Consider the following 21,950-nt stretch of genomic DNA (forward strand, 5'->3'; position numbering starts at 1 on the left):
ATACCAGCCAGCAAATAGACAGGCCTGCCCCAAGCAACTTCTAAATTACTGCTATAAAGAAGATAAGATGCACTGAACAAAACAAAATCTAAAAATTGAATGTAACTTAATAGTATCCTCTGTATTTCCCAGTGAGTCCAGGTTTCTGTAGCTATCATTTAAGTTATATTGTTCCCATAAGGGGACAAAAGCAACCTCTAAGATTTTTTTTTAATTAAAAAGCAAACTGGATGCTTACTATGTAGGTTAAGACATAAGCTTTTCTCAAGTTTTTCAGTGCCATGCTTGGAAACTGGATGGCTCCAGTGACTGGGCCGCAAAACGGTAGATGAAATTCACTGTTGATAAATGCAAAGTAATGCACATTGAAAAACATAATCCCAACTATACATATAAAATGATGGGGCCTAAATTAGCTGTTGCCACTGAAGAAAGAGATCTTGGAGTCATTGTGGATAGTTCTCTGAAAACATCCACTCAATGTGCAGCGGCAGTCAAAATAGCTAACAGAATGTTGGGAATCATTAGGAAAGGGATAGATAATAAGACAGAAAATATCAAATTGCCGCTCTACAAATCCATGGTACGCCCACATCTTGAATACTGCGTGCAGATCTGGTCGCCCCCCTCAAAAAAGATATATTGGAACTGGAAAAGTACAGAAAAGGGCAACAAAAATAATTAGAGGTATGGAACAGCTTCCATATGAGGAGAGATTAATAAAACAAGACTTTTCAGCTTGGAAAAGAGACAACTAAGGGCAGATGTGATACAGGTCTATAAAATCACGACTGGTGTGGAGAAAGTAAATAAGGAAGTGTTATTTACTCCTTCTCATAACACAAGAACTAGGGGTCACCAAATGAAATTAATAGGCATCAGACTTCAAACAAACAAAAGGAAGTATTTCTTCACACAGCGCACAGTCAACCGGTGGAATTCTTTGCCAGAGGATGTTGTGAAGGCCAAGATTTTAACAGGATTTTTAAAAGAACTAGATAAATTCATAGAGAATAGGTCCATCAATGGCTATTAACCAGGATGGTCTGGATCAAAACCATGCTCTGAAGTGAACCTAGCCTCTGTTTGTCAGAATTTGGGAATGGGCAACATGGGATGGATCACTCGATGATTGCCTGCTCTGTTCATTCCCTCTGAAGCACCTGGCATTGGCCACTGTTGGAAGACAGGATACTGGGCTAGGTAGACCATTACTCTGATACAGTATGGCTGTTTTTATGTTCTCCAGGAGTTTAACACAGCTTCTACAAGATCAGTTGTTCTGGCTATCAGTCAGGACCAAGAGACTTGATCACATCAACTACATATCTGCTTTATATAGCATAGCATTTGTTAATTCCACAGCCAAAGAGTTCAGTGTCAGTGCAAACTGCATTCTCCAGAAGGGTTTTGGCCCAGTATGTTAATATTTTTTAAATGCACCTGCCTACTGTTTCAATAAGGAGTAGTTAAACTTGTAAGCAGATGAGAACTCTCAAAAAATCAGGATAACAATTGTACATATAAACATAAATAAAGCTGCATCTCTGGAGAATAGTCTCTGTACTGTATTACTTCAATGTCGTCATAAACTCTGGCAGTGAGCTCCTGTCTACAATGCCATCACACTTCAGGCAACCAAAACATAATTTGGATGGGTTAGTACATGGGGCAGCTTCAGAACTCCCATGACACTAATCTAATTCTACAGCTATTGATAGAAAGGTCTCTGTCTCCTTTGTTCTACTAAGTAATGGGTATGATTTTCTTGAGAAATCAATATACTGCAAGTTTTCTTGATAGTAATTTACCAACCCTCATCTTCAATTGGGTCATAATATTATATACATATTTTAAACTGCCAAAATCTATTTCAAAGAAACATTGACTCTTAACTGTATTGCGTTACGTGGAATCTAGCCACACAGATCCCAGTAAAGTCAGTGGAAGATGCATATCTAAATGGCACGTGACTGAAAATTTAGGTGCAATGGTTCGACTTACATGGTTCTCATAAAAGCAATAAAATCCAGAATTAACACTGGCACTCTGGGCCTGATCCTACAGCATGGGGCCCAGCCTTCTGTCCCTAGCTCAGCCCCCCTTTGTTTTCTCTTCAGAGATCTTCCACTTCTGAGTGATCCTTTCAAACCCCTGTGTGCTACAAAACTTAGGCTTGGCATGAGAAGTTAAAATACAAGCACAAGCACTTAGCTGCCTCTGTGGATGCTGCTCTGTTTTTCAGTCCAAAGACACAATGATTTCTGTTGGATTGACCTTTCTTCTGACAAAGAGCAGTTATGGAAGGAGATAAGAATTATTCACTTTCAGTGAGGACAGGACCTTGTGCTAGTCCCAGAATCCTTAAGTCATTTTCATATTTATAACGTTCTCTTCTTCAGCTCCGTGTGCAAAACTTACCCTCTTCTAATTTTGTTTTCCTTGGTGTCATTCTTTGGTTCAGCTAACTGGCTTAATAAAGATTCCTCTTTATAATTATCAATGTAGGTGCTATGGTCAAAAAAAATGAACAGGAATGATGAGTTTTCCAAAAAGCCTTTTCCCAAGCCTGCTGCCATTTGCAGTGAATGAAAACATTTTGTCTCAATCAAAGGGGTGGAGGAAAAATAACTAGACAGCATTTTGATCAATGTTGATTTAGATTTAGTGTGATCACAGCACTTGGCAACCTTGGCAACTCCAGAAGTGCACTCTGATCAAGCTCAGGATTAACTTATAGCCTCACAAACACCTTAAGAGTATACTTCTGGGTTGCAGTGGTAAATCATAGAATCATAGAATATCAGGGTTGGAAGGGACCTCAGAAGGTCATCTAGTCCAACCCCCTGCTCAAAGCAGGACCAATCCCCAAATAAATCATCCCAGCCAGGGTTTTGTCAAGCCTGACCTTAAAAACTTCTAAGGAAGGAGATTCCACCACCTCCCTAGGTATCACATTCCAGTGTTTCACCACCCTCCTAGTGAAAAAGTTTTTCCTAATATCCAACTTAAACCTCCCCCACTGCAACTTGAGACCATTACTCCTCGTTCTGTCATCTGCTACCACTGAGAACAGTCTAGATCCATCCTCTTTGGAACCCCGTTTCAGGTAGTTGAAAGCAGCTATCAAATCCCCTCTCATTCTTCTCTTCCGCAGACTAAACAATCCCAGTTCCCTCATCCTCTCCTCATGAGTCATGTGTTCCAGGCCCCTAATCATTTTTGTTGCCCTCCGCTGGACGTTTTCCAATTTTTCCACATCCTCCTTGTCGTGTGGGGCCCAAAACTGGACACAGTACTCCAGATGAGGCCTCACCAATGTCGAATAGAGGGGAACGATCACATCCCTCGATCTGCTGGCAATGCCCCTACTTATACATCCCAAAATGCCATTGGCCCTATTGGCAAATAATTTGTCAGTTTTTCTTAGAGATTTTTTTTAACTTTGTGTAGACATGAGAGGCATGTACCCATCAAACAGAATATAAGCAGTCCTGAAGTAATCTTTGAAACCTTGTAGTTCCTCTTGGGGTTGTGTTGCAGGGTTGGGTTTTTCTTTGTTGGTTTAAGGTTTGGGGGAAGAGAAGTGGGTATTTTACTGCACTGGTTCAGACCATCATATTTCCATCTTTATCATATGAAAATAGCCTTCAATCACAAACTAACATTGGGATTGTGATGGGAGAAGAGTAGCTTTCAGAAACAGTAGTCTTTAATTATAGTCTGTTGTAGGCATATCTGTGAGAGTAGTAAAGAGCTTCAGAAAATCGAGTCTGTGATGGTATTCAGTGTCAAAGACAAGTATTTAGCCATCTATGTATCTAAATTAGATTAATTATTGTCCCTCTCCTCTAGAGTCCCTAACCACAATGAATTAGAGAAGGCATAAAGCCAAACCCTGGCTCAAACACTGGGTAAGTTCCAGTCAGTATGGGAGAGAGCCAAACATCTAACCAGGGGGAATTTGGGATCCAGAGCTGACCTTTGGTGCTTTGGACCCATTTCTTCTCATCTTTAACGGAAGTGTCTATAACGGAAGTAGCAGTGACCAGAATGCACTCACAGTAACAAGAGTTTCCATGGCAGCTTTCCTAGCTGTGAGGTGTTTCTCTAAGTTTGAGTCAAGGTCCTTCTCTCCACAACACCCAAGTGCTCGTTCACTCTCTTCTCATAGCAAAATTTTCCCATCAGATGCTGAATTTAAAAAGTTCTATTTTATATAGGTTTTGATACCACACTCATCAGAGTAGCATCTGAACACCTTCCAGTAGTTCATTAAGTGACATGACTAACATCTGTCACATGTTTGTTCTCTAAAGGAAAGGAGTACTTGTGGCACCTTAGAGACTAACCAATTTATTTGAGCATGAGCTTTCGTGAGCTACAGCTCACTTCATCAGATGTTTACCGTGGAAACTGCAGCAGACTTTATATACACACAGAGAATATGAAACAATACCTCCTCCCACCCCACTGTCCTGCTGGTAATAGCTTATCTAAAGTGATCAACAGGTGGGCCATTTCCAGCACAAATCCAGGTTTTCTCATTTATCAGGAAGATCACCGATGGATTGAAGTTTCCTCAGGAAGTCAGTGGTGTCTCGAAGGTAGCTGGGAGTGCTGGTAGCGTAGGGCCTGAGGAGGGAGTCTACATAGCCAGACAATCCTGCTGTCAGGGTGCCAATGCCTGAGATGATGGGGCGCCCAGGATTTCCAGGTTTATGGATCTTGGGTAGTAGATAGAATATCCCAGGTCGGGGTTCCAGGGGTGTGTCTGTGCGGATTTGATCTTGTGCTTTTTCAGGAAGTTTCTTGAGCAAATGCTGTAGTTGCTTTTGGTAACTCTCAGTGGGATCATAGGGTAATGGCTTGTAGAAACTCGTGTTGGAGAGCTGCCGAGCAGCCTCTTGTTCATATTCCGACCTATTCATGATGACAACAGCACCTCCTTTGTCAGCCTTTTTGATTATGATGTCAGAGTTGTTTCTGAGGCTGTGGATGGCATTGCGTTCCGCATGGCTGAGGTTATGGGGCAAGTGATGCTGCTTTTCCACAATTTCAGCCCGTGCACGTCGGCGGAAGCACTCTATGTAGAAGTCCAGTCTGCTGTTTCGACCTTCAGGAGGAGTCCATCTAGAATCCCTCTTTCTGTAGTGTTGGCAGGGAGACCTCTGTGGATTAGTATGTTGTTCAGAGGTATTTTGGAAATATTCCTTGAGACGGAGACGTCGAAAATAGGATTCTAGGTCACCACAGAACTGTATCATGTTCGTGGGGGTGGACCTGTTGATCACTTTAGATAAGCTATTACCAGCAGGACAGTGGGGTGGGAGGAGGTATTGTTTCATATTCTCTGTGTGTATATAAAGTCTGCTGCAGTTTCCACGGTAAACATCTGATGAAGTGAGCTGTAGCTCACGAAAGCTCATGCTCAAATAAATTGGTTAGTCTCTAAGGTGCCACAAGTACTCCTTTCCTTTTGCGAATACAGAGTAACACGGCTGTTCCTCTGAAACATGTTTGTTCTCTGATACTCTCCCCAGCAGGGAGTGTGTGCAGTGAAATGTTTTGGAATTTATTTTGTTATATATATACACATTGTTATATCTTTATGGTAGAGACGGCAAGGTCAAAGAAGTGATCAAACATTAATGTCTGTGGACATGTCTCCTCCCATCCCCCTTCCCATTCCCCTCACTCTGAGAATGGGGGAACAGCTGTGGAATACTGTGCAGGAGGACAAACGGGGACACCTCCGGCATGAGGTTTGGGGGCCGAACACAGTTTGGACTATTGAGACTAGATTGGGCTCCCTTCCTGAATGTTCTGGCGGGGGGTTCCCCAGCAAGGGGATTCAGGTGCCTACAGAGGATCTTGTTCTGGGCATCTAGCAGGCGCCTGCCCAGAATTGGGGGGGGGGTCACCACCTCAGCAGCAGCCGGGGTTGCAGCTGGAGGAGTAAAGGAGGAGGTGGTACTTGTTTCTGGACAAGAGTAGCTACAGTGGCGGGTGGGTCCTGAGAGCATTCCTCCACCAGCTGAACTAGTGATCCCACTCTTGCTCCATACATGCCCGTTGCCTGTGCTGTCTCTCCATTTGCAGAAGTGCCTCATGCTGCCTGAAAGCCCATGCCTGCCTTTACCTAAGAAAGTCAGATTGCTCCTGGCTCCTTCTCTCTGTGCCAAGAAGCAAATCTTCCAGGGTCCTTCATCTTCCTCTGCTATCTTTGCGGTGCCACTCCTGCCTTACCATTGAAATGGTTTCCCTGCCAGCATTGGAATGTCCTGCCAAATAGAAGACAAGGGTAGCATTTACCTATATGTACCTAAATCCCCCCACATAAGGCAACTGTGCTGTGAAAGGCCACAATCTTGATACTTTTTAGCATCCCAGGAATACAACTGTTATAGCCTCCTTCCTTCAAACTACTTTTGCAGCCCATGAGGAAGGAGCTGAGGATAAAAATGGTAAGATGCCTGCATTATTTATTAAACTCTTGTAGTGTTTACAGAGCATCAAGGAGACCAGTATGGGTCTGATTTGGTTCTTTCAGGGGTAACGTTACCAGTCACCTTTTTCTTCTTTAAAGGCTGGCCATCACTTGGAGAACATAACTGTTTTGAAGGTACTGGAATGGAAAAGAGACGTGGCTTTCCAGTACTGTGAAGAACACCCAGGCACTTATGCCAGAGAGATGCTTCTGCTAATGGTGACCCTCTACATATTGCTGAGTGGAGGGTTTTCGTGAGCTACCAAGGTGTATCAAGAACATTCACTCTGCTGTTAAATCTAAAAAAAACAGCTTGAATTACTGCTACATCCAAATTTGCTGAATTTTGCCTACAGAACTGGGTGGCAATTCAAGAGAAAATTGACTGTATTCTATGCTAGCATGGAATAGGAACAGAGACCCACAGAAGACATTCACCAACCCCCTAATTCCCCCTGCATCGCCAGAACATTCAGGCCCTGTGTCCAGCAAACAGCATTGAAAGGGACAGGGACACAAAGTGTGACTCCAGAAGTGTATGTTCTTCCCTGAACTTTTTGATTAACACCACAAGCCAGGTGCCACTCCACTGCTAAGAAACATGGCATTGTGTTGGTGCAGCCACCGGAGTGGATGCTTCACCTGCCCCTGCTTCTCCTAGCTTCTGCCTAGTGGCTTAGTGCAAGTAGAAGAGAGACACCAGAGACGGGGACAGTACAAAACATTTGAAATGGGCATCGGGCATCTGACTTTCTTTAGACAGCCAAATAGTTCCCTTTCCCTTCCTGGACTTAAGGGCATCCACACACAAGCTATCAACTACCCCCACCCACTTCTGAATGGCTGCCATTCGTAAGGGGAAGGAAAGATGGAGGAGGGGATGGACAGGGGTGGTGTTGGGTCTCTGCACAACAATAACTGTCATGAAACTATTATTTTCCCACACAGGCCCTTTAAAACCTGCCCTCTCCCTCTCACCTTCCCTCCCTCCTTTTCCACCTGTGTCACGCAACCTCAGGACTATTGGTGTCAGTGCTGTCTGAGAAATGTGCAGATACAGGGACTCAGGGACTGCTTGTTAATAACTTCTTATAGCTTCTGCTAAATATTTCAGTGTCTCATGGGATTTCAATAAAATCATTGAATTACAGCTTTGTGTTGCTCTAGAACCATATCGGGGTGAGGGTGAGGGCAGTGATGAGCTGCCAAAATCTTAACAACTGATTCCCTCCTCACCCCACGAGGGGGTCGTGGCCCACCCCTGACCCCTGGGGACTCCTGCCCCATCCACCCCTGTCCCCTGACTGCCCCCAGAACTGGGCAGGAGGGTCTTGTGGACCACCGTAGTGGGTGCCCACTCTGTCCCTAAGAGCCAGTGGGCGAGGTGGGGAGACCCAGCAATGCTTACCTGGGGCAGCTCCCAGGAAGCATCCGGCAGGTCCCTCTGGCTCCTAGGGGCGGGGGAGCATAGCTGGGGGGGAGCAGGGGGAGCAGCTGCTCCACCCACTGATCCACATCAAAAGTGGCGCCTTAGGCACCGACTCCCTGGGTGCTCTGGGGCTGGAGCACCCACGGGGAAAATTTGGTGGGAGCAACGCACCCACTGGCAGCTCCCCGCCCCGTGCCCAGTCCCAGCTCACCTCACCTCCGCTCCGCCTCCTCCCCTGAACGCACCGCCCTGCTCTGCTTCTCCACCCCCCTCCTTCCCCCGGCTTCCTGCAAATCAGCTGTTCACAGGGGAAGCCGGGGAGGGCTGAGGAGCAGGCAGCAGCTTCCCGCTTAGGCCCAGGAAGGCGGAGTGAGCTGGGGAGGGGAGCGGTTCCCCTGCGCCCCCCTCCCCCCGGGTTACCTGCTGCGGCGCGGGCGGCCCTCCTCACATTCCCGCCTCGCCCCAGCTCCCCTCCACTCCGCCTCCACCTCCCTGGGCCTGAGCGCAAAGCCACCACCTGCTTCTCAGCCCTCCCAGGCTTCCCACGCCAACAGCTGATTCGCAGGAAGCCGGGGGGGCGGAGAAGCGGGGCGGCACGTTCAGGGGAGGAGGCGGAGCGGAGGTGAGGTAAGGTGAGCTGGGGCTGGGTGCAGGGTGGGGCCGGGCGGGGAGCTGCCAGTGGGTGCTCTGCACCCATCAAATTTTCCCTGTGGGTGCTCCAGCCCCACAGCACCCACGGAGTCGGTGCCTAAGGTGCCACTTTTGGCCGGTTGTTAAATTTAGAAGCCCTAAACCGGTTCTAAAAGGGCTTCTAAATTTAACAACTGGTTCTAGCAAACCAGTGTGAACTGGCTCCAGCTCACCACTGAGTGAGGGCCAGGGTGAAGTATTTACCACCAAAGCAAGAAGGGATATTGCTGGTGATGGTTATGGGGTCCATTGTAAAACTTACCAGTGTCAGATTCTGGTTCCTGCAGCAGCTCTAGGTCCTCAGGCTCCTTGAGTGGGCTTCCTCAGCCAGATCCGCCGGGTGGAAGTGCAAAATCACATGCTCCTCTTTCTCTGTGTCTCCTGGGACTTCCTCTGACATCCCTGCTGCCCCTTCATGCAGTCCCTCCGCGGCATCCCATCATTGCTACTACTGCTGGCAAGGGTGCAGGAGGCAGGGACATTTATACTTTTGGGAAAAGGTCAGGCAGCAAAGGGATCTGTGCATTGTGGGAATAGCCCTCAAGGATTATCGATCCCCATGACCTGGTATGTGTGCCCCTTTCCCTCGTTCACACTGTACTGTCGAATGGGTACAGAGCTATGCGACATTGGCGGTGTGTAAATACCCACACCCTTCATGCATGCTAGCTTTTGTGCACTAGACTGGCCTTCAGGAATGTGCTTCAAGGTTTCAGATGTGGACAATAGGGAGGTTATAGCACAACAATGCACATGCAACAGTGTACAGTCAGAAGTGTAGACTCGTCCTTGGATATATTGGGCCCTGACCATTTAGCACCTTGAAGATATGAACCAAGACCTTGAATTTGACTCCTTATTCTATGGGAAATCAGTGTAGAGAGCACAGGACAGGTTTGACACTGATGTTCATGATAACTTGTACTGCTGAGGAGATATGCTGTAGCATTCTGTACTAGTTCGAGTTTCCTAACGGGTAGTGGCTTCATGCCCAGGTATACTGCATTGGTAACTCTTCACTTGTTTAGAGACACCATGCAATAACCGTGTGAAAACAACTAAGGGCTATTTTGCTAAATAATATTTATTCAGTGCAGTTCATCTGTGCTCTGTGAACCATCAGTGCCTCAGCTTTCCATGGATACCCTTTATTGTTTGACAGAATGCATCTCCTTTTGAAAACAGCAGTGGAATGTCCATCACTGTATCTGAACCAATACGTTATTGTGGAAAAATAGCTGTGAAGTTAAAATTAAAACAAAGGTTGCTATACGTGCATCAAGAAAGAACTGGAGAAGCGTGAGAGAAAGAGAGGTTTCTTTTATGAATCCTAAAAAGAAAAGGAGTACTTGTGGCACCTTAGAGACTAACCAATTTATTTGAGCATAAGCTTTCGTGAGCTACAGCTCACTTCATCGGATGCAGACTAACACGGCTGTTACTCTGAAACCTGTTTTTATGAATCCTGATTATCTCGCGGGAAACAAACTTCCATTTGTGTTCAGAGCACAACAATTTCTAGCTTAAAGGCACTGTTTTAATCAGCAAGCACATTTCATGAAATGCTGTAGGATTTACGTATATATTAAAGAAGTTCCCCAGATATTTAAGAGATGCAACTGGATGCAATTAAAAGATCAGTAGCAAGCACAGTTTTTGATACAGTTTGTTTGCTTCACTTGGTAAGAGAAGTTTAGTTAATAACGTGAACTTGTTGCATTTTAGCAAGAAGTGAAATACCAGACTATTATCAGAATGTCTTTACCACTGTTACTGCCTATCAGAGATGCAACTATTAGGCTAACTTGGATCTCATGATCTGTAAAAAGAGAACAGAGAAACTATTAAGCTGAGGCTCACATTCAAGAGTGGAATCATTTATGAATGTTTCTGGGCCTAATTCTTTGCTGAATTATACCCCATGTAACATCGTTGAAGTCAATGGGGTTGCACAGGATTATGTCAGTGGAGTAATTTAGTCCTCTATCTTTAAGCCAAGATACCAAAGGAAATAGTGAACCAATAAAGTAGAGATGAAATGCTGCTGTTAACAGAAGATGCCGCTGTTCTTGGTACAATAGGTTCTTTGTGTCCAACAGCGAATTTTCATGCCTCCCTGGTGTCAAATCCTCCCAGCAGAGCTATAGGTCAGATATGAAATAAATGACTGAAATGATCATTTAGCTCTGTTGTAACATAGAAATATAACCTCTATTGATTTTTTGTGCTCCCAATAGAGATTTAACTATCCCCCACACACTATCTGCATTGGTTGCAAGTGATCTCCAAACAGAGACTGGATCCGGCCAAAAAAAAGTTTTTTTGTTATCATTTGAATGTTTTTTAAGTTTTCTGCATCACAAATCTAGACTCTAGTATCTCAAAACTGACAATGATGTTATGCAAAAGGGTTAGACCAAAAGATCACTTTTCAGCACAAAAAAATTAAAAAATTTTTAACTAGACTCAGTTGACTGCCTACCATCTTTATGTGGACCTTAGTGATGAGCTAGAAGAGGTGTTAACACTATGTAAAGGAAAACTTCTCAGATATCAGATGTGATGGACTGCCTTGAAAAGCACATAAGATGCTGCAAAGAGCTTTCACGTGGAATCTAACTTCCCAGAGACAGCTAACTAGACTTGAACCAATAGAAGTACCAATTACATTATATTTGGTCTATGGTATGTGTGATGTCTAACATTTTTGGAAAATATTATCTGGGGTAATCCACTGGTGACCCTAGTCTTCCAGCACATATATATGTATATGTTCTTTGAATGATATTGTTTCCATTTAAGATTATATTCTATACACATTCTTACAAGGGGGGATGTAAGGAACAAAATCTGTGTTTGCCAACTGCTGTAAGAGACACCGACATAAACACATCCATAAATCTATCCTCAGATGTAGGACTAGCTATTTCTTCATAGAAACCCATTCCACAGCCACAACTACAGGACTCATTTGCAAGTGGCAGATGAAGGAATACTCAAATGAGATCAACTCTCAAGCTCATTGGACTAGATCCTAGACCTGACTGAAGTTTTTTCACTGAAAAGTTTTTTTTGGTTTGTTTCTTTGTTTCATTGTTATCCCCTCCCACATGGGGTTTCATTCAAAAATAGTATTTCTGCCAAAAAAATATTCAAAACAGTTGCCAAAAAACAAAAATATTCAGTTTTTGTTCTTCAGTTGGTTAACAAAAATACACATTGGTATGGGAAATTTTTGACTAAAGCCATTTTGCTTTCATTTTTCTTGGAATATTTTGCAGGCGAATCTCCTGACTAGTTCTAATAGAGTCACAGAAAATAAGAGAAATCCACTCACTAAAGGACATAGAGAACTATAATAAAGAATTGGCAATGCCTCAGCAAAGAGTCTAGGAAGTTTTTGGTTTTTAAACCAATTTTTGTATTGGCTTGATATCTAATACTATTACATTTTGTTTCAGCTGGCAGGGTTCATCTATGCCTGTTATGTTGTGAAATGTATTACTGAAGAAGAGGACAGCTGTAAGTACTAAAGCTCTATTAATACTAGATGAATTCTTTGTGATATTCTTAACTCTGCTGACACTCTCTGACTGAGCTTCATCCTAAATACTTTGTTATAGGGTCATCAGGAGCATGTCTTCTGTCCCACATACTTGATCTATTAGTAAATATCTAGCAAATCAAGGAAGTGAATAAATTCAACTTTTAAAAAAATTCTTTAGTATTCTGAAAGCATGACTTACCGCCTTTTTTTTTCAAACCCCTTACCTCATCCCCCCCGAATTTGTAAACAACACTTTTTTTAAGACTGTTATTAACTATCGTGATAATAATTGGCTACTGCTGGGGGTACATCTCTTCTGTGTTGACTGCAAGAGATTGTAACAGCACTTCTGGCAAGAACTGGCTTTAGATCATTGCAGGAATTTCATTTAAGAGAGGTGAAGCAGTGTTCCTGTTAGGTCCTGCTGCTCCAGTGTACAATTAAAAGTAGTGGAAATGTTTACAAAATACCTTTAGGTTTCTCTTACTTACTTGTGATTCACTGATGATATCCCAGAATACAATGTCACAGATACTACAACCCCCATAAATCAATGATATTTGTAATGTTACAGAATGAGGTGCTCTGGGATACCAACCAATGAACTGATAAGTATCATGATGATTTCACATAGGTGGGAAAAGAGAATTTTATTTGGTTAGTTTTAAGAGATGTGATCTTCTGGCTAACGCTCAGGATTGGGAGCTGGCACGCCCGTGTTCTATTTTTGGCTCTGACATAGACTTCTTTGTGACCTTGGGCAAGTTATTTAAATTGTCCATACCCGTTTCCAATATTTAAATTAGGGATAATAATAATATAAGTGCTTGGGGTGCTAGGCAACATCATAAAAACAGTTTCTCATTCATTAATAAAAAGAACACCCCAACATAATTACAGACCAAGTGAGTAAAGACAAAACAATAATAATACTAGCATACTTCTCAGGTGTGTTGGCAGGCCTTCATAACTTTGAGCTCTTTGGATGAAATGGCCTATAGAAGTCCAAGGTGTTATTGCATATTCTTTTATTTCTGTGCCGAATGCCTCCCACAGTATGATTAGTGAGGCATTATTGAGAATTAGTACTGTGCCTAAGTCGCTGCTTAAAAAGCTCTAAAAGTACAGTACAAACACAAAGAATCAGAAACATGTAATAAATGTTAAAATGCAAATCTGTCTCTGTTCCTCCCTGCCTCTCTCTCTCTGATGTTTGTGAATTGGGAGTTTTGAGGCTAGAAGGATAGGAAAAGTCTTCACTGGAACTGTGCCCTCTCCAATTGGACCATTTATCTCAGTATTCATGTTTGTGTTTATATATTTTGCCTCAGGGAGCCATTTTTCAGGGCAGAGTAATACAAAAGAAATCTGCCACCTAAGAACTGAAATATCCTGGAAAGCCTGACTCTTCCATTATTTTGGCCCCATGAATGGCTCTTTGAGGCATTAGAAAAGCTCTCAAAAACCAGTCATAAATACAATTATAAACCAATGCTTGACACACAAAAATGAGAACCCCCATACATGCATGCACCTGTTCTCCCACCTGTTCAACAAGCTGTTTGTGCCTTGTATGAGCAGACTAAGGCTGAGAGGCTAAAGATCTGTTTTGAAATTTGTCAAAGTGCTTTGGCCCAACTGTACCCCCAAATTTACAGCCACTGACTGGCTACAAGCTTTTCTGGGTACTTGTTTCCTTTAGTGCTGTGACTGCTACATAAAGCAAGCAAAGCCAAAGAGAGAGAGGGGGAAAGCAATGGGATGTTTTCCAGCTGTCAGGATGCTAACACACAGAATGGAGCTTCTGAAATCCCATGACACTGTCTGACACATTTCATCCTAAAACAAGCTGGCTTGGGACACCAAACTACCATCACGAGCAATGAGCATATAGGAAATGTACTGAGAAGTCTTTTCAGCATCAGCCTTTTGAAAGTAACAATAGCCGCTTCCCACTTCATTGCTTTCAGTTGTGTTCTATCCTTAGAAGTGGCCTTGAATAAAAACAGAGAGGGTTGGCTTTTACTGTCTCATTCCCCCAGCAGCGAGAAGTAAACACTCTGAATCCCACAAGGTTTGGCCACTTGTTCTAAAGTACACACTGGAAACATCTAGGAAGCAGCCGTAACTGCTGGAGGGGGAGTATTTAAATAGCAGATAGAAAAACAAAAACTCGTTGTGTTTGACATGTAAATTGAACTACACTATCCAGGTGTTCACAGGACCTACACAGACATTACGCAGCCTTAGCTATGATCAGCTGGCACTGTGTTGCAGAGAGAGAAACAAAGTGAAAGCTCAGAGGAGGGGCAAGTTTGTTTAAATAATAGCGAGTAATTAGGCTGAAGACAAAATCAGCGATGGCATTTTATAATTACAATTAATTTAGAGGTTAATTTCCTTTGGTGCTAAAATCTTATTTAAAACATTTACCAGGAAAGGAAATTAGGATGTTACTATCAAGATGCACAGAGTGCTTCTGGGAATCCATGCCTATTATCACTAGAAAATTAGGTGAGGTTCAAAGTGGGAATTTCAATTCATTTGAGTGTATAATAGATGGTGGTCAGGACCTTGAGTCAGACGGGTTGGTTAGGGTAGACTGTAAGATTTGCATTTTCTTTGTTTTCGGGATTAATTGCAAATGCTTCCAACAAAAGGGCTGGGTTTATACGTGAACAAGCCTGACATGAAAGGAAAATTGGCTATGGATTGCTGCCTTCATAACTAATGAAGTTGATGTTAAAGGAGTCCCTAAGAGACTGGGATGTGGTATGAAACAAAATATATAAATAAATAAAATCATTGGGGGGGGGGCAGGACATGGTGCTGTCTCTGGCTTCATAGATGTTAATTTCCCTCCTTCCAATTTCACTCTCTTGCCTGCCCCTCCCCCCACATCCCTCACTGCTTCCTATGGGGATTATCAAGATCGAGTTTCAAAAATATCTAAAGAACATAACATTAGTGCTTGAAGGAAGTGACATTTCCATTTTGGTGGCTCATCACGATGGAATACTGTTTAATAAAATCAATGCATCATAGTAGCCAAGGGATGTATCTGCCTTACATTATTGTATTTTTTTCATTCATCATCCATTGCTGAATCTTATTAAATGAAAAGTGTTTTTAAATAAGGCTGCTTAAAATATTATATTGATTCCACTAGTATAAAAAGCCACCTTAGAAGCAAATTGCACTAGAAAAGATGCAGGAAGCACACAAAATTAATCTCCTTTCTATAAAAAGAGATGAATTTTACACCCAAACCCTTTCAAAAATCTTACTCTGCTACTCACAGAGTAATTGTCCTTGGAGGAGAAACTCAAGACAGGAGATCAAGATAATAATGCCCTTCACAATTTTATCAAGTCTGTAACAGAAATGGGTTAGTAACAAAGAAGTTTTGCAGTTCCGACTAGAAGTTATGGGTGGTTTTGAGAGACACTCAGGTTATAACTATGCATCATATACAGATTTACATCATACTGGATGCTATACAGTATTTCTCTAACAGCAGATACTTTGACGTCTAGTATTAATTCAAACTGCTGTGTTTAAAGAGACTTTGAGTTGTGCCTACATTGACTGGACTACCTACTGAGAATGCGCATATATGATTAACTCAATGCAATGTATAGTTTGTCACAACTGCTCCAAACAAGTTCAGCTGAAAAGCATTGTCACTCATTTGTCTGGCACTCTTTAAAGCAGGTTTGATATGAACAGCTAAGCTCCAAAATCCCTTGTTTGGGGGCCCAAAGCTATTGAGCTGTACCTTTCAAGGTGTGTCTGCTCATTGCACTGTCTGGCATTCTTGTATTCCATCCAATTTTGTGTTTTCCCCATTGTAGGAGTCAAACTGGATTTTTTGTAGTGTCCTGGGTGTTCCTAGACCCTATCTGACACATATCTTTGTGCTACATTTTCTCTAGACCATTAGTATGTCACCCCCTAAAGGTTTCCTCATTTCTTATTACTTTTGCCTGTTCCTTTTAAATTTTTGGATGGCTCTTCATTAATCTTGCCTTGTTAGTCTTCACACATTCAGGGCCCAGTTCTCCTCTTTGTTACACTTATTAATTCTTATTATACTTACTTATTTGTATAGTATCATTTCTCATTTGCTACTGAGATGTCAGTTCCTGCTTCCGATTGTCCCATGATGCCTGCCTCCATCTTCCACCTTTCTCCCTGCTGCCTCTCACACTTGAGAGGAGCTCCCCATAAACATCCGCAAAACTAACTTGTTATCCTCCTTGTAAACCTTCCTTAAAATTCTCCTCTGCAGTTAGGCCTACAAAAAACTTGACATCCGTTACGCTCTTGATGTGCAGAGACCACAGCCCATCATGCTGACCAATATTGTTTCTGTGTACTCTCCCATGTGGCTTTATCCATCTCTTGTCTTATATTTAGATTGTAAAATTTTTGGGGCAGGGACTGTCTTTTTTTGTTCCATGTTTATACAGTGCCTAGCACAATGGAGCCCTGGGCCAGGATTGGGGCTCCTAGGTGCTACAATAATATAAATAATAAATAATAATTGTGGTAGCATGGCCCCAGTCTGCTTTTCCTGATCACTAGCTTAGCCCTTGTGATGAGATGGTCTATAGCAAATTCCTCCTAAGAACTCCTTTTATTAATATTTAACTTGCATTACCCCTAGATGGCACTGGGCAAAACCTATGGAATCCTTAGCTAATTTAGAAATATTTTATCAATTTAAAAATATCTCAAGGACGTTTTGGAAATGTTCGCATGCACAAAAATTGGAGAGCAAATGGAAACTGTTCTGGGAGGCCCAGGCCTATCTGAAATATACTTAAAGGGAAAACATAAAATATATTTTTTAAATTATTTTAGCAGGAGTGGAAACATTTAACAGAATGGAGGAAGGAGCTTGCTTAGGATGTGCGGACACAAAATTCTGACAATCTGGTTTTGCTGATTTTATACCAGATGGGAGTGATGGAAGAGCTGGCAGGGATCAGCAGGGCTCAGAGAGGGCCCTGCAGGGAATTATCTCAAGAACAAATTATGTGGTATAAGGATCTGCTGGAAAACCTGGAAAATCATGAGCTACCAGAAGGGACTGCCAAAGAGAACAGTTTCCATTGCTGTGAAAGGGAATGGAATTGCAATGATGAGAGCACATCAAAACCAAAGCAGAGAAATATGGCTAGAGGATTTCCTTCTGCTAACCCTTTGGAACTCTTATGTAGTTTCGTCTTTTGCTATGTCTCACTGGTAATGGCACAGCTTCACAAACTGGCAGATACGTTCTTTGTCCCTGCCACTTTTCTGCTATCCACTTCTGTGGGTCTTAATTGCTATATCCACAAGACAAAGCCTATGGCATTTGATTATCGTTGTAAACAAACTTTATTGAAGATTTGTATTAGAGCAAACCTCTGCCTATCTGCTGAACAGTGTGTAACTGTACAGCAGATAGGCATGCTTACAGTATACAAAGGGTAAGGCTAGGGTAGATTTGGCAGGCGGTGAGTATCATGCCATCACAAGACAGCTTAGCAGGAGGCCAGACGGCAATGGTAGCCTGTAAGAGCATGAGGCTCTTCCTCCTAGCTTATAGATTTTCTTTATTTTTTTTAAGGCAGACTTCTGGTTTTCTGCTTTAATTTCAAATTTAATAAAATTAGCCCTAATTTCACGTCCTTAATCGTTTCTAAATTGTGTCAAGGTTTGTAAAATTCAGCGTTTTTGCACAGCTCTCGACTACATCCGGCATTTTGTTCTAGTCTGGATAGGTTTTTATACCACCCTCATCACCATGGTATCTGAGAGCCTTCCAGTAGTGCACTGAGTAACAGGACTGACATTTGTCACGTGTGGTCCATTCTCTTGCAGCGTCTCTCCAGGGGAAGAATTGTGTGTACAGTGGAGTATTTTGTTTTCATAAGAATGATTGTTTTTAACTTGTATGGCTATTTCCCAGCCCACTCTTCCCCTCTCCTCCTCTCAAGAGTCTGTATCCTTTCATATTTAATCTGTACTGATGTTTACATCCCGACTAAATTTTGATGACTGCCATAATGTCAGTGTTATTTCTATCGGCGCATGCCCCTAACTGTGCTTGTTAAACTTGTTGGGTCAGATCCTAAGCTGGTATACGTTGCCATAGCTCTACTGAAGCCATTTGTATTTGCTGGAGGGGGATGTCCGATTGCCTGATTTTTCTTTTAATATTCTTCCCTATTTTCTGCATGAGCATCACTTTGCTATATTATACCACGTTATTTCCTGCCTACTTATCTATCTGCTTATTTCTTTGTTCCTCCCTGCTGATCTTGGTAGAAACTCCCCACTCTTTTATATAAACAGGTCCCCTTCTGTTCAGGTATACACATCCTAGCTTAATAGGCTCTTTGCACACCAACAAATGTCCAACAACTGAAGTTGAATACCAAATTCAGACATACAATCCCATCCTACAGACTAAGACAAATTCAAAGCTCCTATTGACTTCAATGGGAGTTTTGACTATGTGCCAGGTCCTTAGTGGGTGTATTAATAGAAAATATGTCCATTATTTTGAACCATAACCAATTTTAATTACATGACTTCCCCAGTTATGTCCTAAAAAGAGTTTATGGTGCTTTTGTAAACCTGACCTTATAACCAAGGAGCCAGTTAGTATCAGCAAGGCAAGAAAGATTCAGACTCACAAAATGGAAGTGAGCTATTCATTGTTAAATGTTCCATTACCAGATTTCAGGCAAGCCTCTCAGTATATCTCATCTGTTGATATGGTATGTGAGTAGGATTGTATGTGTATGAAGGCAAAACATGATTAAAGACCTGAGTTTGGTAATGATGATATACAAGATAAAAGTAAAATATAGTAGGCAAAAATGTGTTTGATGGATAAGGTTAGGAATTGAAAATCTGTAATGATTCAGCTAATGAGGCTTATTTTATTCATCTCATGTTACTGCTGCCAGGAGTGTATCCGTGGTATGACACTTTTAGTGACCTTTCAGGCACAGCCAGGATAAAACGCCCAGCAGAAAGGGCAGCATTTTGCATACTTTGAGGAACTAACTCAAAATCCACAGGGAGCTTTTAGCATCGTCTAGGCACCACAGGCTCTGCAGCGCTAACTGAGATGCTGCCACGATGAAGAAAATGTGCTGCAAAGAAATTACAGACATTCTCTGCATCAAAGTTAATCCCCTGTTACCCACCCTTCCTAGTTCACTTGCAGCACTGTTGTTATATGTAAGGAGCCATTGTATCCCTTTAACAAGGTCACAATCATATTCTCTCCCCTACCGTCATCTGGATATATAAGTGGGGAGCCTGTACTGTCTGCTTAAAACAGAGCTGTCTCCATAGGCCCATCTTGTTTATATCACATTGTAATCTGGCCTGTTTACACACTGAGTTTCCTTTGTGCAACCGGGCAAAAGACAGGGACACACAGCCATGCAGAGATAATAGGCACATATTTTTTTTCCTGAGCCCACACAAACTCCTTTTATTGCTGGGAATTTATTTCGGAACATTTTGGTTTAGCTTTCTGGGAAAGGACCTAGAAACTCCCTCAGGATATTTCTTCTTGTGTCTTCAAAACAGAGCATCCCTACCTGTGACATTAGAGTCATTTTGTCATTTCTTACAGGGTACAACTTTATGTTACAACATACCTCTGAAAACACACACACACTATATAGGGGGACAGGTCCCCCCAGCTGACTTAAATTGGCATAGATCTGTTGAAGCTAGTGGAGCTATGCTGATTTATACCAGTGGACAATCTAGCCCAGACAACTTGTTTTCTGAATTCTGTGTTCAGAAGGTCAAGGCCGAAGAAAAGAACATTTATACAAAAAGCAATTCACTACAAGACATACCAGCAAAGGCCTGTGTCACCCTTATCTTTGAATGTATCTGTATTTGAATAAGAGCTCATTCATGTCCTCCTTAAATCTCAATCCTGTGTTTATTACATGTGTGTCTTCCCATGGAAATAATTGTGATGTCACAAAGGGAGGAGGAATATATTCACTGTGCAAGGGCTGCATCTAGTATTACACTGCAAACTACATTTGTAGTGTACCGAGTTAATGGCTGCAGTATACGGAACTGATGTAAGGGAAGTGCAGATGTGTGCCTTAACAGGTGTTAGTAGGAAGTCACATGTACATAAGGTGCACTATATATAAATTGGAGGGGCTAGAATAGAAGACAGGGCAGTGTGAACATAGAGCTCTGTAATCCACACTAAAATCCATTTAAATTGAAGTAGGTATAGTCTTTGTTATTTCTTTTTGCAGTACAAATGGTCTTAATTATGGGCCAGATGGGGCTAGCTCTGCTCATGCTGAATAGCACCTCACTTAATAAGTAGTCTCATTAATTTCAGTGGGATTACTTACATTCTAGTCTATACTGGTTCTTATTCTACCCCCATCACCATAGTATCTAAGTGCATTAAACAATGCGACTAACATCTGTGACATGTAGTTCATCCTCGCTCTCATCCTCTCACCAAAAGAAGAATTGTGAATGCAATGGAGTGTTTTGTTTTGATAGGGATTTGGGTGTTGGCTTGGGGGGAGTTGTTGCTGTGTTTTGTTTTTTAATGTACATACTATTATGTGTTTATGTTGGAGAAGGCAAAGTGAAGAAGTTTGCCTTGCTCTCGAAGTGGAAGATGGTGAGGTTTGAGATAGTCCTTAGTTCTTGGGGAAGTTCATTCCACTGTCTTGGACCAGCCCCCAAGAAAGTTCTATCCCTTGTACAGATGAGCTTTACCCTTATGGATGAAAGCACCATTGTGCCAGAGGAGCAAAGTTGTCGACCAAGGCCTTTGTTCCAGAGCTTTAAGTGATCTTTTAGATACACTGGGCCAAGACCATTGGGTACGTAGAAGATAAGGCTCAAGACCTTGAATTTGACTCAATATTCTATGGCAGGGATCCGCAACCTTTGTCACACAGCCCGCCAGAGAAAGCCTCTGATGGGCCAGGCCGATTTGTTTACCTGCTATGTCTGCAGGTTCGGCAGACTGCAGCTCCCACTGGCCATGGTTCACCGCCCCAGGCCAATGGGGGCTGCAGGAAGGGCGGCCAGCACATCCCTCGGCCCGCCCCGCTTTTGCAGCCCCCATTGGCCTGAAACGGCGAACCACGGCCAGTGGGAGCTGCGATCGGGAGAACCTGCGGACGCAGCCAGTAAACAAACTGGCCTGGCACACCAGGGGCTTTCCCTGGTGGGCCACGGGTCAAAGGTTGCCGATCTCTGTTCTGTGGGAAGCCAGCATAGAGAATAAACAACAGGCTTGATGTGTTCACAGTAGCCTGTGTTGCTAAGGAGATGTGCTGTAGTGTTCTGTACTAGTTGGAATTTCCTAAGAGCTGGTGGCTTCGTGCCCAGGTCCTGCATGGATAGAGGTGACGGTATGGCCCTACGAAAAGGATAGAGTTTTTGGAAAGTGAATATGTGTATGTTTAAGTATGATTATATGTGAATGTTTATCCTAGAGTGAAAGCTCTTCATAATGATGTGTTGTGAGATCCAGTATTTAAGCTGTCCACTGTGAAAGATCTCAAATACAGATTTGTGAATTATAAAAGGAATGACATGTGAACTCTAATTTTATTATTGTATTCATATCAGAAAGGACTTTCCTGTATTAGAGAGTAATTTGCTACTTTCTGGTGCATACAGATACCTTCAGAATCACAGTTTGCTCAGGGACATCCCAGTACCTAGGGGAAATACAGTTTCAGAGCTGAACTTTACAGCTTTGGCTTCTCTCTTGCTAA

The 21,950-nt window shown here is 42.6% G+C and overlaps 1 protein-coding gene across 5 annotated transcripts in view; it reads left to right on the forward strand.

Moving 5' to 3' along the window:
* The window catches only part of NKAIN2 (sodium/potassium transporting ATPase interacting 2), a 779,150-nt gene that overhangs the window by 736,553 nt on the left and 20,647 nt on the right, over positions 1–21,950 (forward strand). For all 5 annotated transcript variants that reach the window (XM_048844654.2, XM_048844656.2, XM_075126714.1 and 2 more), the window contains one exon: positions 12,071–12,131. In XM_048844654.2, coding sequence (XP_048700611.2) covers positions 12,071–12,131 — 61 coding nt within the window. The remainder of the gene's footprint in view (positions 1–12,070; positions 12,132–21,950) is intronic.

The sequence above is a fragment of the Caretta caretta genome, chromosome 3 (assembly GCF_965140235.1).
Source record: "Caretta caretta isolate rCarCar2 chromosome 3, rCarCar1.hap1, whole genome shotgun sequence".
NCBI classification, from domain to species: domain Eukaryota; kingdom Metazoa; phylum Chordata; order Testudines; family Cheloniidae; genus Caretta; species Caretta caretta.